General features: G+C 38.9%; 1 protein-coding gene and 1 long non-coding RNA gene across 2 annotated transcripts; both read right to left on the bottom strand.

Annotated features, from left to right (window-relative positions):
* Positions 1-1,557: 1,557 nt before the first annotated feature.
* Positions 1,558-14,023, bottom strand: LOC113070192 (E3 ubiquitin-protein ligase RNF31-like). Its single transcript, XM_026243399.1, is given in 16 exon segments — positions 1,558-2,129; positions 2,222-2,387; positions 4,263-4,359; positions 5,038-5,086; positions 5,243-5,353; positions 5,545-5,657; positions 8,639-8,753; positions 8,994-9,083; positions 9,249-9,347; positions 9,484-9,657; positions 9,945-10,151; positions 10,385-10,570; positions 12,694-13,008; positions 13,094-13,215; positions 13,218-13,323; positions 13,891-14,023. Coding segments are annotated over 16 exon segments (2,013 nt in total). The 5' UTR covers positions 13,903-14,023; the 3' UTR covers positions 1,558-2,078.
* A 189-nt stretch (positions 14,024-14,212) lies between these two features.
* On the bottom strand, positions 14,213-14,852 carry LOC113070193 (uncharacterized). The gene is made up of 3 exons (XR_003279873.1): positions 14,702-14,852; positions 14,435-14,492; positions 14,213-14,346 (listed from the first exon to the last, which is right to left on the bottom strand). It is a non-coding gene; the product is annotated as an uncharacterized LOC113070193 (long non-coding RNA).
* Between the last annotated feature and the right edge of the window lie 36 nt (positions 14,853-14,888).

Below are 14,888 nucleotides of genomic sequence, written 5' to 3' on the forward strand. Positions count from 1 at the left end.
AAAAACACAATGTTCACAACATAAAAAAAAATATCACATAATGTAAATAAGTTGTCACAGAATAACAACATGGGAATAACTCCATGTTTTTTCAAAAAAGTCAGATAGAACCTTATAATTCCAAGGGGATGATATGTAAATTTAAATAGGAAATACAACCATTATCAAATATGCCTAAATTCCTGAAATGTTTGTCTCATATTTTAAAGCAGTGAGTGCAATTTGGGAAAGAATTCAATCATTCAGATGTAACCCCTTTTGTAATCGTTAACATTTTCTTAAGTAACTTCAATTTGAATAAACATTTTGTAATAGATTAATTACATAATTTTTTTCATCAAATCACATAATACCGTTACATGTAATTAGTTACAGCCCAACACTGTTTATTAACATTTGTTAACACACATTAACAATGAAAAACTAACATTAGACCTACCTAATTGGACCTTATTGTAAAGTGTTGCCCAATTTTGTCTCAAAATAAACATATAAAGTCTTCTTTTTTTATGAATATGGACCTCTCCTTCACTGCTGTGCCCTCACACAGAACTTGTGTCAGTCTGTCTTCTGCTCCTCATGGGGTTTCCTCTATCACCATATCCCATCATGCATTTCCTATTATGTCAGTGCTTTCTGCAGAGCCAATCAATATGCTGAAAAACAGGACAAAACAATCTACACAGAAGCTACAATTCAGTTTGGATTGGTGAGATACAAGAAGACTCAGAAGAGTCGTTGTCACACAAAGGCAACTGTTCCAGTTGTGTTTTCCATCAGTTATATCTTCTACCTTGTCGTTCAGCAAACTGCCCTCATTTGGGCAGGATAAGTGGCTGGCTGTTAGGATATCCTATATCCTGATAGGAAACTCAATATTTCACAGCTGAGCAGTTAAGTGTGCTTCTGAAGAAACCTACATTGGGGAACAACAGCTAAGTAGAGTATTATATATTGTATAAGTAAAGTGATATGGCATATTTAAGGGAACAAATAGTGTAAAGTAAAAATAATAATAATAATAAATTCAACTACTGACCAGTCAGCATGATAAAACTTTACAATGCATTTAATTCTCATTGCTTAGAATAACGACCTCTTAAAAATATCCATTGACTTTCTCATTATGTGACTTTCTCATTATGTGTGCCTATAATTTCTGCTTAAACCAGCGTGTGCTCTTCCATGATCATGCGCTTCAAAAATGAAATTCATAAATTCAGGAATATCTGGCTGCACAAATGTCCACTGACTAAAAATAGCATCTGATCAGTGGTTTCCCTGACTACAACCCCACTGTAAACGGCTTTAAGACTTATACAGAGATGAGCAACAATGTGTTTTAAGTGCTCTGATCTCAGAGACAACCTTGATACAACTGGATGGAAAAGTAATAGAGAACATGTATTTGAGATGTTGATCGAGTGCTGTCAACATGACTGGTGGTTTTACTGCTTTTTAACTGTATTTGACCATTTTGCGCTCTTTGAAACACACTAGAGTCAACATTTTATAAATTATGTTTAATCTTATTTATATAAACATTTACATACACATTTAAAACATCATGCCATTATAACTTTGATTGTATGTCATTTGACGCATTTCATTCTGCAGAATATGATTAGATTAAAGTACAATCAACTGAAAGGATAACCCATAAAATCCATTTAAAATGCTGTTGTTTTAAACTTTTGGTGCTTAAATTTAAAACTGAATTAATGAAAAACTTGATTATATGAATTCACTGACACCAGAACTGGTTTCATTATAGCGGTCAAAGTGTGTTATTTTGTTAAATCAAGTCACAGCTATAATGCTATTTGAGGGAGATTAAAATCAAAGCATGATTAAAAAGCAACAATTTTCAAATCACAAAACATTAGAGGAAAAGGAAAACTTACACCAGTGTGTGCATTGTGCAAATGAGTGCAACTACATCACATCGAGAACAGGGAAGCACTGTTTAACATTCTGTTGACCTCACAGCTCATATCATAAAGTAGAGCTACAAATAAAATAGTACAGGTTAAATGATCACTGAAGAAAAGAAAAAAAAAGAAAAGAAAGAAAAGATTTCACTTCTTGCGAGGGACCTTGTCACCCAGAGGCACGTCATCCATGAGTTTCTGCAGATGTGAAAGGCAAAGAAAGAATTTGATAGCTGTATAAAAAAAAGTAGTCATGCTTAATGACGGAAGAAAGGACTGTATCAGCCCACCTTAAGCAGTCTGGCAAAGTATGCTCTCTCGTCTTCTCCATCCCCCTGTCTGACATCAACATGGTATCTCCTGCAGGCCACAGTCAGCTCATCGAGATCGTAAAGGGGTGCGGGGTCAATAGAATGCCCATTAATGAGGCTGACCAGGTACTCTCGATAATGCTTCCTGAAACACAGAGCAACACCATTTTATTTACACCTAAAAAGTAATTTGGGTGATTTGGTCTTGTTGAGTACACCGGGCTTTTATTTAAACTTTTTTTTTCTCTCTCTCTTTTAACGTCAACAGATGTCTTTGGTCATTGCATTTAGCCATTTTGGTCAATGTTTTTATAATCCTGCTTAAGACTAAAGCATACTGCAGTCACATTTTTAACGGTATAACAATTTGTTTACTCACAATGTGGCAATTTAAAAACTATACTGCATATTAGCGTTGAAATATTCCAAGTTTTTAAACATTTGTGAGAGCCTATGTGTTACAGGGTGCTGCAGAAAGGAGTACTAAAGATTAATTTCTGCACTGCTGATTTTTTTGAAAGCCTGAAATAACATCTGTGCTTGAATATTGTGCTGAATATTTTCTGGGCTTTTGTGTGTTAACAATTGGGACTACAGAGGTTGTCGAAGACATTAAATGTCTTCATGCCGACCAGGAAAACTCTTACTCCGTAGTCTGCTTTTATAGCCTCATTGAGAATATACTAGTGATCCTGCAAAACTATTACAACTTAAATATGTAGATCTTAAATACTGAAGAGTTGTCAGAAGCTTAGTGGTGGTGATGCTGAAATACATTTATAGCCTGAGCTTTTTACTTCTAGCTATTGGCAGAAAGACCGATTTAAATGAATCACATTGATAAAGTTTATGGTACTGCCAAAAAATTATGTAACCCAGTTCAAAATGAAAAGTGTGGTCTTTTCTTCAACATGTTTGTGTATTGTTACTGAATTTCAGTTACTAAAATAACCTTTTTTCCCTCAGTGTGAAGAAAATTTTAATAATCTAAATAACTTTTTTCCACTATGAAGAACCTTTTATGGAATAGAAAGGTACTACTGATGATAAAGGGGTCATGAATTGAGAAAACAAAATTCCCTTAATCTTTTGATGTATAAGAGGTCATTGTACTATAAAATCATCCTATAAGTTTCAGAAAGCAAATTTTTGTTAGTCTAAAAACAGCTTATATTGAAGCCAGTGAGCCAAAATGACAGTTTGTGGAATGTTTTACTCTATGAAGTAATAGTGTGGATAAGCACCGCACCCACAGAAGAAAATCAACACCTGCTTCTACATCACTGCCTGTTTAGCCCCACCCACCAATTCACGCATGTAAGTGTATACGAGAGAGGCGAACGCACAGGTCTACACAGAAACCAAACGATGATGAAAACAAGATGCTATGCAGTGCCAAGTTGTGGGAAAACAGTATTTGCATAGCTTTTTGAGTAACTCTTTTCAATACTTGGTCACTATTTCTTTGCCGACTCTTACAGATCGTTTGATAAACAGTGCCGTGAAAAGTAAATAAAAATAAAATGCAGTTTTGAAATAATTATTTAACTGATTAATTTTTTTTGATCCATTTAAGTAACGAATTGCAAGCTTTAAATTCTTATCTTCTGAATCCATATTTTGTCACTGTTTTGGAACACACTAGCTTATAGATAATCAAGACTAACATATTGACACAAACCATTTCATGTAACTGTATATAGGAGTCATTTACACATTTTTGACCTAAAAATCACAGCAGTGGCCATCTATGAGGAACAGAACATACTATTAGCCAATCATAACAGTGGCCATTTACGTCCAAGTCTACAATCCACCATGCCTATTCTAACAAGAGTGTTCAGTTGAGGGGCTTAAAAAAAGGTCTTGATGTAAAACTTTATAAGGTGACCTCAGAGAACAGTACAAAATAAAACCAAAGTCAGTTCACGACCCCTTTAAACCATAGATAACAATAAAGAAGTTTTATTTTTAAGAGTGCACAAGGAGCAGACAACATGGTAGCGATGATGTCACTCACTCGCAGAGTCCCGCCTGGCCCGGCTGAGTCTGAGCCCCACATGGCGAATCGGTTTGACGAGTCCCTTCGTCTTTCTGCTCGCTCACTCCGCACACACCTGACGCAAAAACACCACAGCGAGGATGCAGTTTTCCAGAAAGACATTTTCAGTAAAATAATTGGAACAGAGTGTGAAATAAAGCTGTAAGGAGTAGGTGTATGTGTGTGTTTGACTACGATTTCATGGTACAAATATAGACTCGGCCTGAGAAGCGGTAATTGGATGGCCGTTTAAGTCAGAAAACAGTGCTTTGCTTTATGATGTCCAGCTTTTAGGCTTTCATTACAGTAAAACCAATTTTGCTCCACTAGGCAGTTGAGATAAAGAGTGAAATTTGAAGCAAACTAGACTTTAAGACAGAGACGGACAAATTAGATGAAGAGACAGACACAGACAAAAAGATTACAGAAGTACTGGGGGAGATAAGACAGAATGAAATAAGGCCACAGAGTTAAGGCCCGCTCACACCAAGTCCATGTTACAGCTATAACAGTAATGAGAACCACCTTTAGAACATTTATTTTTCCAGCAGAGGAACGATAAAAACATTAACAGCCAATCAAAATCCACCCAAGCTCAGGCATTTAAAGCGACAGACAACAACTTCAGTATGCGCTTACAATAAACAGAACATTTTCACACGCTGGTATGGACGCTAATAAAGTTACCATTCTTTGTGTGAACAGACCTTTAGAAAAAAAACCAAAAGTATAAACTTTACAAATAAAGACGTACCAGTCTGTGCTCCTGGTGCGGTGTCCGTATTGTAGTTCACCCCCTTTTTCTGAGGAAACAAAATGACGTTCAAACAAGTATCCAAAATAAAACCGTGGAGATGAGAAGTGATATTTCACAACCAAACGTGGCACACGAGTGCTGTGCGTGTGAATGTGTAGGAGGAAATGTGTGTGCTTGTGTTAAATCGAGAGTGTGTGTGTACCTGCAGTAAGGCCTGAAGCCTGGCAGGCTCCCAGTCTCGGAGGTAGAAGAGGCAGTCTCTGGGGTGATGGGCATGCAGACCTGTCACAGTACACTGGTTCACTGCACACGTCTGTGAGCAAGAGTGTGAGGGAAAGAGGATGAATAAAAAGGAGGGAAAAAACAGTGCTCCAGAGAAGGCTTCTACTTATAGCCCAGCCATAGCTGGCTTCAAGCTGAATATCAAAGTCATGTACAGCGCAGTATAACATGAACATAGAGCTACAAATAGGCACAAACAATCCTAAGACAACAGGAACTCACTGTGTGGAAGGGGTTGTTACATCCACTGCAGAACTGATACCTGCACTGAGAACAACTGAAGTGCATACAGCCGCCCTTGGCCAGAGCATACTGGAACCTGCAGTTAGGGCAAGCTACAAGACAGAAAACACTGCATGACAGAAAGAATGGGATGTGTGACCATTTTTTCACACTGTACACTGGGTGTTTACATTGCGTTTGATAAAAACATGAAACATAATTTGCATAATCACACAGATTGTGTTTGTCTATTGTCGTGACAATCAAATCACATTGAAAATTCTGGTAAATCTAAGATTTCAGGATATTTTTCCAGTAACCGTTAACAGACAAATACATACAGTATGTATACCAACCTTCACTAATATCAGCACACCCTTTGTTTAACTTTCTGATCATTCATTAAAAAAAATAAAAAAACAATAATAATAATAATATTATAACCGTTAAGAAAAGTATACTAATTGAAAGGGGGGAGAAAATCTCACGATGAAATAAATGTTTTTCTCCAATGCATGTTGGCCACAATTATTTGCATCCCTAGAATTTCTTATGCGTAAAATATCTCTGAAGTATATTCCCATTCATATTTAAATTTTTAGCACACCAGGGTGACTAGGAGCATGACATTTTCCAGCCATGAATTTACGCATTTCCAGCCACACACAGGATTATAAATATGAGGAAAATAAAAGGACAAGTTCCCTAAATCTGAGTTTTTGAAATGCTCTGACCCAGTCGTCTAGCTCAAATCCTTACGCGTGCCCATTTTACCTGCTTCTAACACATCAACACCTTATATATCACACACATTTGTATTCACTTATTGGCTGCACAACTTGATTTAATTTAAATAGATACAATTATTATTGTTTTTTTATTCATCCATTTTATTAATTTGCAGTGCCTTGCGAAAGTATTCAAACATCAAACAGTATTCCACATTTTGTTATGTTGCAGCCTTATGTTAAACTGCTTTAAATTACTTTAGATTCCACATTAATCTATACTCCATACACCATAATGGCAAAGCAAATTTTAAATGTAAGTTATGTAAGTACCGTACATTGCATAAGTATTCAACTTAGTATTTAGCTAAAGCACCTTTACAACCTCAAATCTTTTTGAGTATGATGGGTTAAGCTAGGCACATCGATATTTGGCAATTATTTGCCATTCTTCACCTCACCTCTTAAGCTTTGTCAGGTTGGATGGGGGCAGACACACATTTTCAGGTTTCTCCGGGTTTCTTTTTTGATTGGGTTCAAGCTCAGGCTGTGGCTGGGGCACTCAAGGGCCACTTGTCTATAAAGTCACTCTTGCTGTGTGCTTAGGGTCACTGTCCTGTTGAAAGGTGAACCTTCTGCCCATTCTGAGGTTCTGAATGCTCTGGACTGGATTTTCTTTAAAGCTATCTCTATATTTTGGTGCATTGTGCTCTTCTTCTACTCTGACGAGCCCCTCGGTCCTTGCCACTGAAAACAGCCCCACAGAAGCTACCAGCACACTTTACTTTTGGGATGTTACTGTGCAGGTGATGAGCAATGCCTGGTTTCCTTCAAACATGCTTGGAATTGAGCTTCAACAGACCAGTCTAAGGGTCCTTTAAGTGCTTTTTAAATCAATTCCAAGCGTGTTTTCATGTGTCTTAACCTTAGGAAAGGATTGAGTTTGGCCACACCAACGTAAAGCCCAGATCGGCGGAGTTTGGCAATGATCTTTGTCCTTCTGTAGGTTTCTCTCATATCCACATATGATCATGGAGCTCAACTAGAGGAACTATCAGGTTCTTGGTCACCACACTAACCAAAGCCCTTCTCCATCATTTGCTCAGTTTGCCCAGGAGGCCAGCTCTAGGAAGAGTTCTGGTTTTTCCAAACAATTTCCATTATGGATAATGGAAGCTACATTCTTTGGGTTTTTTTCTGATCTCTTTCCCAGATTTGTGGTTTGATGCAATCCTGTGTCTGAACTCTGCAAGCAGGTTTTATTTTTATTTTTCTTGACCTCAGGGTTTGGTCTTTACTCTAATATGCATTTTCAGCTGTAAGACCTCTTTTAAGACATGCGTGCCTTTCCAAATCATACCCATTCAATTGAATTTGCCACAGGCTAACTTCACTCAAAATGTGGTAACATTTACAAAAGAAAATGAGTGCCCCTGAGCTAAATTTGAACTGTCCCAGATAAGGGTATGAATACATATGCAATGGGATCATTTACGTTTTTTAATCTTTAATAAATATGCAAAGATGTTAAAAACCTGTTATTTGCTTTGTCATTATGGTGTATGGAGCATAGATTGATGTGGTGAAAAAGTAATCAAAAGCAGTTGAAGGGGTTTGAATGCTTTCACAAGGCACTGTATACACTTATAACAGTATATGAAAAGCAGTGGTCAAATTCTTAAAACTCCTTATTTAAACTTAGAATGAGTGTGTACTGAACTCAATCTTAATAGGGCTGTAAGATCAGCTTTTCTTTTGCTGACCTTTCATATCTTGATTTGTCACAATTAACACATGCTGCATACCCATCTGTGTTATAGACGATAGATAGATAGATAGATAGATAGATAGATAGATAGATAGATAGATAGATAGATAACTTTGTTATTTAAGATTTCATCATACTGAATCAGGAAAATTATCGTCTGATGTATAGACAGAAAGACAGATATACAGATAAAAAGCAAGCCAAAAGGATGGATTCAGAACAACAGAGAGGGAGAGAAAAAGTCTTAAGTGAAACGCTACTTTAGAAACAACTACTGAGCAATCAGTAACTCTCTCTCTCTCTCACGGAGTGTGAAGAAGTCAGAATAAAAATGGCTGCAAGTGAAAAATACCCAACATGAATATTTGATTTGGTTTTCCTTTACCACCAGACCCAACAAAACAAAAACAAACAAACAAACAGACTGTATGAGCAGGAACATGTTTCTTAAAGTTAATTCTGCTCAGATCTATTCTGGCAGTCAGAATGTGGCAGGGGTGGTGATGGCAGCAGTACTGTTAGCTGTGAGTATATGTGGATTAGAAGAGTGAAAGCACAGGTCCGACAGGCTTCTAGAGCAGATTAAAAGGTGACTCACTGATCCCATTGTCACGAAGATACCCGGCCAAACCCTGCTTTTGGTACTCGGGGTCATTCTCTCGCTTCCACTGCTGGAACTGCTCACACGAGAGCCCCATATGCTGCGCTTCCCACTGCAAAGAGAGGCAGACAGAAAGACTAAAACGTTAACTTCCATAATAAGTATTTGTTCAGTTTTGTCATTACACATACATATGAGAGCATGTTTGTGATTGGATGATAAACAATGCGTTATTGCATATGCAAAACTATTTTGAAGCTACTGACTACTGTCATTCTATGAAAAAACAACGGTGAATTGTTCGTTTCAGTCCTTTTAATTACTCCCCAACATCGGTTTCTTGCATTCATACCGTTTTTTTGCATTGAGCACAGAAGCTTTTCCTGCACTGCATACAGGTGACCTTGAGTTGATCGCCATCATAGATGAAGCCATAGGAGCACTGTGAAAATGAGAAGAGAGTGAAAGAGAGGCACGAGACGAAAACATGGACAACTCACATCATGCACCTCTTTTCATTTCACTGTAAAACGCATTTGAATGAGACTACAGCTGCCTCTGAGAACAAGTGAACAGTGAGGAAGTGCAAGGAGTCAGTGTCACTCACATGGCTGCACCAGAGGAACTTTGGGTCCTTGATTAGAGCCTGCTCAGTCAGCTTCTTGTGGAAAAGATCGTACACATCCGGTTCAAGACAATCCCTTAGCTGTTCAGACACACACACACACAATCGTTTCATCACAGTGAGGAGTCTGAAGCCTAGTTATAATGCTGCTGTGTTAAGGCTCAGTATTGCACTGACCCTCCATATTTTTATTTATTTTTTCTCTCTCTTGCAGTACCTGTATGTCCAAAGTGGAAAAGTAGCTGTTCAGGTGCTCAGGGTCATTGATGTCAGGCTCTGTGCAGACAGGACACACCATGTCTCTGATGTGCTTGTCCCTCACCGCTATGGTGAAATGCTGCTTGAAACATCCACAGCACACGGAGCACTGGCATGATGTCAAAGACCGCATCTAAGAAAGACACACCAAAAAATAGTCCTGACTTAATGTAAGGTACTTTCACATGCATACATTATTATTCCCGTTTACTTCCATTTCATGGGCAAGCATTACAATATAATTCAATGGGAACCAAAACTGTTTGACTACCATTATATTGTTGTCTTTTGTGTTCCACAGAAGAAAGAAAATACAGGTTATGGAATGGTGAATAAATAATGTTCATGAGCCTGAAGGTAAGGGCATGCTGATGTGCAAGATTTGGAGCAAATTACAGAGAAGGAGCTGAGGCAAAGTACCTTGCTGTGGGGAAAAACTGACAGGCAGATGGGGCAATCCTTATTCAGCACACGGCGAATGAAGTCCCGGTCAGGTGATTCACGCACGGCCTGAACCACATCCTCCAGTGTGTATGTGGCTGTAGGGTCCTGCAGCAATGACAGAACCAGCTCACAGCGCCCCCAGCTGGGCAGATCAAACACTGCCAGCAGCCTACGGCAAACATGCTGAACACAGACAAAGAATAAGTAAATAAGCCATTTTTAATAACATAACTTTTTGACCACTTTTAACATCTTATATATATACACATAAATACACACACACACACACACACACACACACACACACACCAAAGATAATACAGACTTTGTTTTGTAAAAAACGGTATCCCACATCTAGTGGTAAGAAAGCAATGCAGTGTTTCAGAGAAGCTCCATTAAAGTAAAAGGCCAGTCACCTGTTTATCTGGATGGTTGATGTCGATAGGGGGCTCTGGTTCGTCGCTCCACATGCGCTGATGGAATGGCTCCAGTAAAGGGCGCTGCAGCTGAACAAGAGCCCCCCTCACATCCCCTCCACTCTGCCGCAGGGCTTCTTCACAGCGGGTCACATCATTAAATCCCAGAGAGCCAAGCTCTTTTACCTAAAAAACAAAAACAGACAAAATGTCACATTTACCAGGAATGCACCTCTATTACAATTCTGGACAATACTGATAAGCTGAAAATTATATTCATTGTACGGCCAATGTTAAAATTCTATATTACTTTTATAAATACATTAACTAAAAATGACATTAAACAATGTTATTAAATTATTAGTGAATTTAAAGATTAAAGGGGGGGGGGGTACAATGGTGTTTCGTGTATTCAGAGTTGTTCACAGTGTTAAAGAGATGGATTCTCATGCTAAACATGGCCAAAGTTTTAAAAAATAATTTAGAAGAATGACTGAGAATTTCTGTGCCGAAAATCTTACTTCCGAAACTTAAGTTTCGGCTGTTTTTTTTTTTTTTTTCAATCGTGGATCTAATGACGTAGACGATGGTGAAACTCCATATATGAGCATTTCTCCCGGAAAAGCACGCCCGTGCACACACATTGACCAGAAGAGAGCGAGACCACGCTCATCAACGCGCTTCCTCTGGGAATCGTCAGCAGCGCTGCATAGGATTTGTTTGAGAATGCCTCCAAATAACAGCATTTTTGGATGTGAGAGAAAGTTTACTGTGTTCAGCCTCCCATAAGAACCCAGAGTTACACGAACAGAGGATGCAGTTTGTATTTCCGGGGCAGCAACAGAGTGTATCAAGTGCGTTTGTGTGTTCTGTTCTTTTGAGTGACGAATGTTTTATAAACAAGGCCCAAGTCGACGCTGGATTTGCACATCGTTTGCTATTAAAACATGGAGCCATCCCTGTGATAAAAGACCCCATTCATGCAAGTACAATTGCATCAGATTTCTGTCTTTTGTTGGAAATCAGCACATAAGTGAATATATGTTAATGGAAAAAACACGAATCAACAGCTGTATTTTTCTTTTATAAATATGATAAAACTAAAGACTTTTGGATATATGAAGGATGCAGTACTACTCTATAGGTATATTAGGTGAAACTGTGTATGTTATTTACCCTTTAACTTAAAGTTAGTGTTTGATGATGGTGAAAGTAATCAAAATATAACAATAAGGCAAATGAGCATGCTTAAAGGGTTAGTTCACCCAAAAATTTAAATTCATCCATGTTCTACTCACCCTCGAAGCATCCTGGGTGTATGTAACTTTCTTCTTTCAGAATATATTAACAATTGTCCTTGCTCTTCCAAGTCTTTCAGTGGGGTTAAGCAGGTTTTGTCGTCATAAGTTCAGAAGACGTGGAATAAAGTGCGCGCATCGTAATAAACGTCCCTCACACGGCTCCAGGGGGTGAATAAAGGCCCCCTGTAGAGAATCCATGCATTCTTGTAAGATAAATATCAAGATTTCAAATATAAAAAACACTTTTTTTTTCTATCATCTGCTGACTGTGGGACGCGGAAGACATGCAGGCGGAAGATGTATGCATAGCACACGCGCCTCTGACAAGGTTTCCTTACTTTAGCAAAGAAAAACTAGTCTCCTCTTGGCTTATTTCAAAATCCTCCAATGTTTTGTGCTTCTAATTTGTGACCAGCGTTTTGTTTTGTTTTCTCTTCACGCTCGTCATTAACCATTCAGCATTGACGAACAACGACATCCGCCTGCACATCTTCCGGTTCCCAACATTCGGCAGAAGTGAGATTTTTTTTTTATTATTATGTTTGAAATCTGGATATTTATCTTACAAAAATGCATGGATTCGCTACAAGGGGCCTTTATTCACCCCCCTGAGTTGTTGTGAGGGACATTTTATTACAAATGCGTACACTTTATTTCAAGTCTTCTGAACTGTTGATAAAAAACACCAGCTTACCCCATTGAAAGACTTGGAAGAGAAGGGACAATTATGAATATAACTTCGATTGGATTATTCTGAAAGAAGAGTCACACACCTAGGATGCTTTGAGGGTGAGTAGATGGATGAATTTTCATTCTTGTGTGAACTAACCCTTTAAAGAAAAAGACAATATCAGCTGAACTTATAAATAAAACCTCGCTAATATATTCAAATACATACCTATAAGTATAAAAGACAACTGATCTGTTAAGCATTATAAATATAGCTATACATGCTCAGTCAGTATCAGTATCACTATGATTGGATGCACAAAGACAGACTTGACTCACTTTAACTCTACGGTGTCTGAGAGCCTGCCTGACAGCCTTCTCATTATCTCCCCCTGCTGCCAGCCAGGCCCGTTTGGCTTCTGCTCTGGACAGGGGAACAGCATTGCTCTTTTGTCCATCCTGGCCATTGTTCCCCCCTGAACAGTTCGATTGTGCGTTGGGTTCTTGCTGACAGGATGCAGCCATCACACAGATCTCATCAAGCACATGAGGTAGCTCTGCTTTCAGCCAGTCATACGGCATTACATTACTGTTTCCCGACACACACATGCTGGTGTAAACCTCCTCCGGGCTCACTCCTTTCTTCTCTCCCTCCTGAGAAAAGGACAGAGACAATAAGGAAGCTTGTAAACTTCGGAGGACAATACTCTGGCAACCAAACAACAACAAAATTTCTTACACGAATGAGCTGAATGAGTTTAAGCCCTTCTTCCCTCATCAATCTTTGCCTTTTCAAATCAGGGTCCTCAGTAGGAATGACTTTAGGTGGGGCTGGAAGCGGTGTGATGTCCTTGACTGGTGAGAGTGGGAGGGGCTTAGAGGTGATTGAGCAGGCTCTGATCTCGAAAAACACATTTCGCATGCAGGTGATGGTGTTTTGTTGACGTACGTACAAACCTGGCAAACCCACTGAATGACATAAGAAGAAAAATAGGAGAAGCGAAACCTAAATTCAGGATAAAACTCAGCAAGAGACTCATTTCATTTGCAATGACAAATCAGAACATGCTCATCAGTTAATGAACGTTAAACAGATTATGTGTCTCACCAAAGACTATAGAATACCCAACACGTGTCACTCATAGTTTTGAATGGGAAAAAAATACAATGCTCAATATGGCCGCTCCATCGAATGAAGCCCCGCCTTCTGAGCAAAAGGGCCATTTGCTAATCGCTAAATTCAGCACGTCACTTCAGCTGCTGTTAGAAGTCTCGGTTGCTATAGAAACAGTCAGCATTCTGAGCACAGGCCGATCTTTAGAGCTGCTTTACAGCGGAATTTTATCTCATATTTAAAGAATTTTGCATAACTGATTTTGTTATTACTATGAAACTGCTTTGAAATCTGTATCTGTATATTATACAAATACAGGTCACTTGATTTGATGTACTGGCACAGAAATTATACATTTCACCTCTATCATTAAACAAACTATCTTCAGAAAACTACATATGGAATGTAGTGGATGGTGGCACCTGGCTGTCCATTAGTCCTGCAGCAGTGGGGGTCGGGCGTGAGGGTGCGACAGGGGGTCTGGTGGCCAGACGAGGGCGCTCACACACCTCGCACAGAATGCTGCTGCCTGCATTCACCACAGTGCAGCTTTTACATTGCACTCTAATTGAAAAAAGTGATGGACAAAAAAAAACAGCATTTAGATGTTTATTGTCATGTTCGATTACCAACCTGACATTTTTAAAAGGTCAAACAGATCTGACAGCCCATTTAGTGTGGAAAAAGTGAGAGTAAATTAGGGGAAAAAAAAGGATGTAGCAGACATAACCAGAGTATTTGTAGAGGGCTGTGATTGCTCTTCCTGTAGAGACGGAGCAGCAGATGACAACCGGGGTCGTTCACAGGTTTCACACAAAACCTGCTGCATTGTATTTACTGTAGTGCAGTATGAACACTGCCATGTTGACAATGAGGAGCTAAAAAAAGAAAAGAAATAAAAGACATGCAGTCAAATCCTCTACAAAAATATAATCTCTCGATGTTTAAAATGATAACAGTGCTAACCTGAGCCGTTTCGTGGCTTTTGAGGACGTCACAGGAATCCTAATGTGTGTGGAACGTCCTGAATGGGAGTGATACAGCTGGTCACATTCTGTGCACAGCCGCTGAGTACAGGTGGGACAGTGAGCAGACACCGCAAAGATACCACATATGGTGCAGTTCTCTTTAGGGAAATTGAACGAAATGGAGTAGAAATGATAAAAGTGGAAACTCACAATTAAATATATTCTTTAAATGGAAAGCCAGGGTTGGTAAATGTGACATGCTTACCTGTGTGTTTAGAGGGCACTAGAGAAGAAAGAGAGAGCGCTGGACTTAAAGGAGATTTAGGCTGAGAAGGAGTCGATGCAGGTGAGAGAGATTGTTTTTCCCATGGTCTTTCACTAGGAGAGAAGGGAGCTGAATCTGTGCAGATTTCCTCATCCTGTATATGGACAGTGTATTCAAGTATCGTGCA

This window comes from Carassius auratus, unplaced genomic scaffold (genome assembly GCF_003368295.1).
Source record: "Carassius auratus strain Wakin unplaced genomic scaffold, ASM336829v1 scaf_tig00003378, whole genome shotgun sequence".
Lineage (NCBI taxonomy): Eukaryota > Metazoa > Chordata > Actinopteri > Cypriniformes > Cyprinidae > Carassius > Carassius auratus.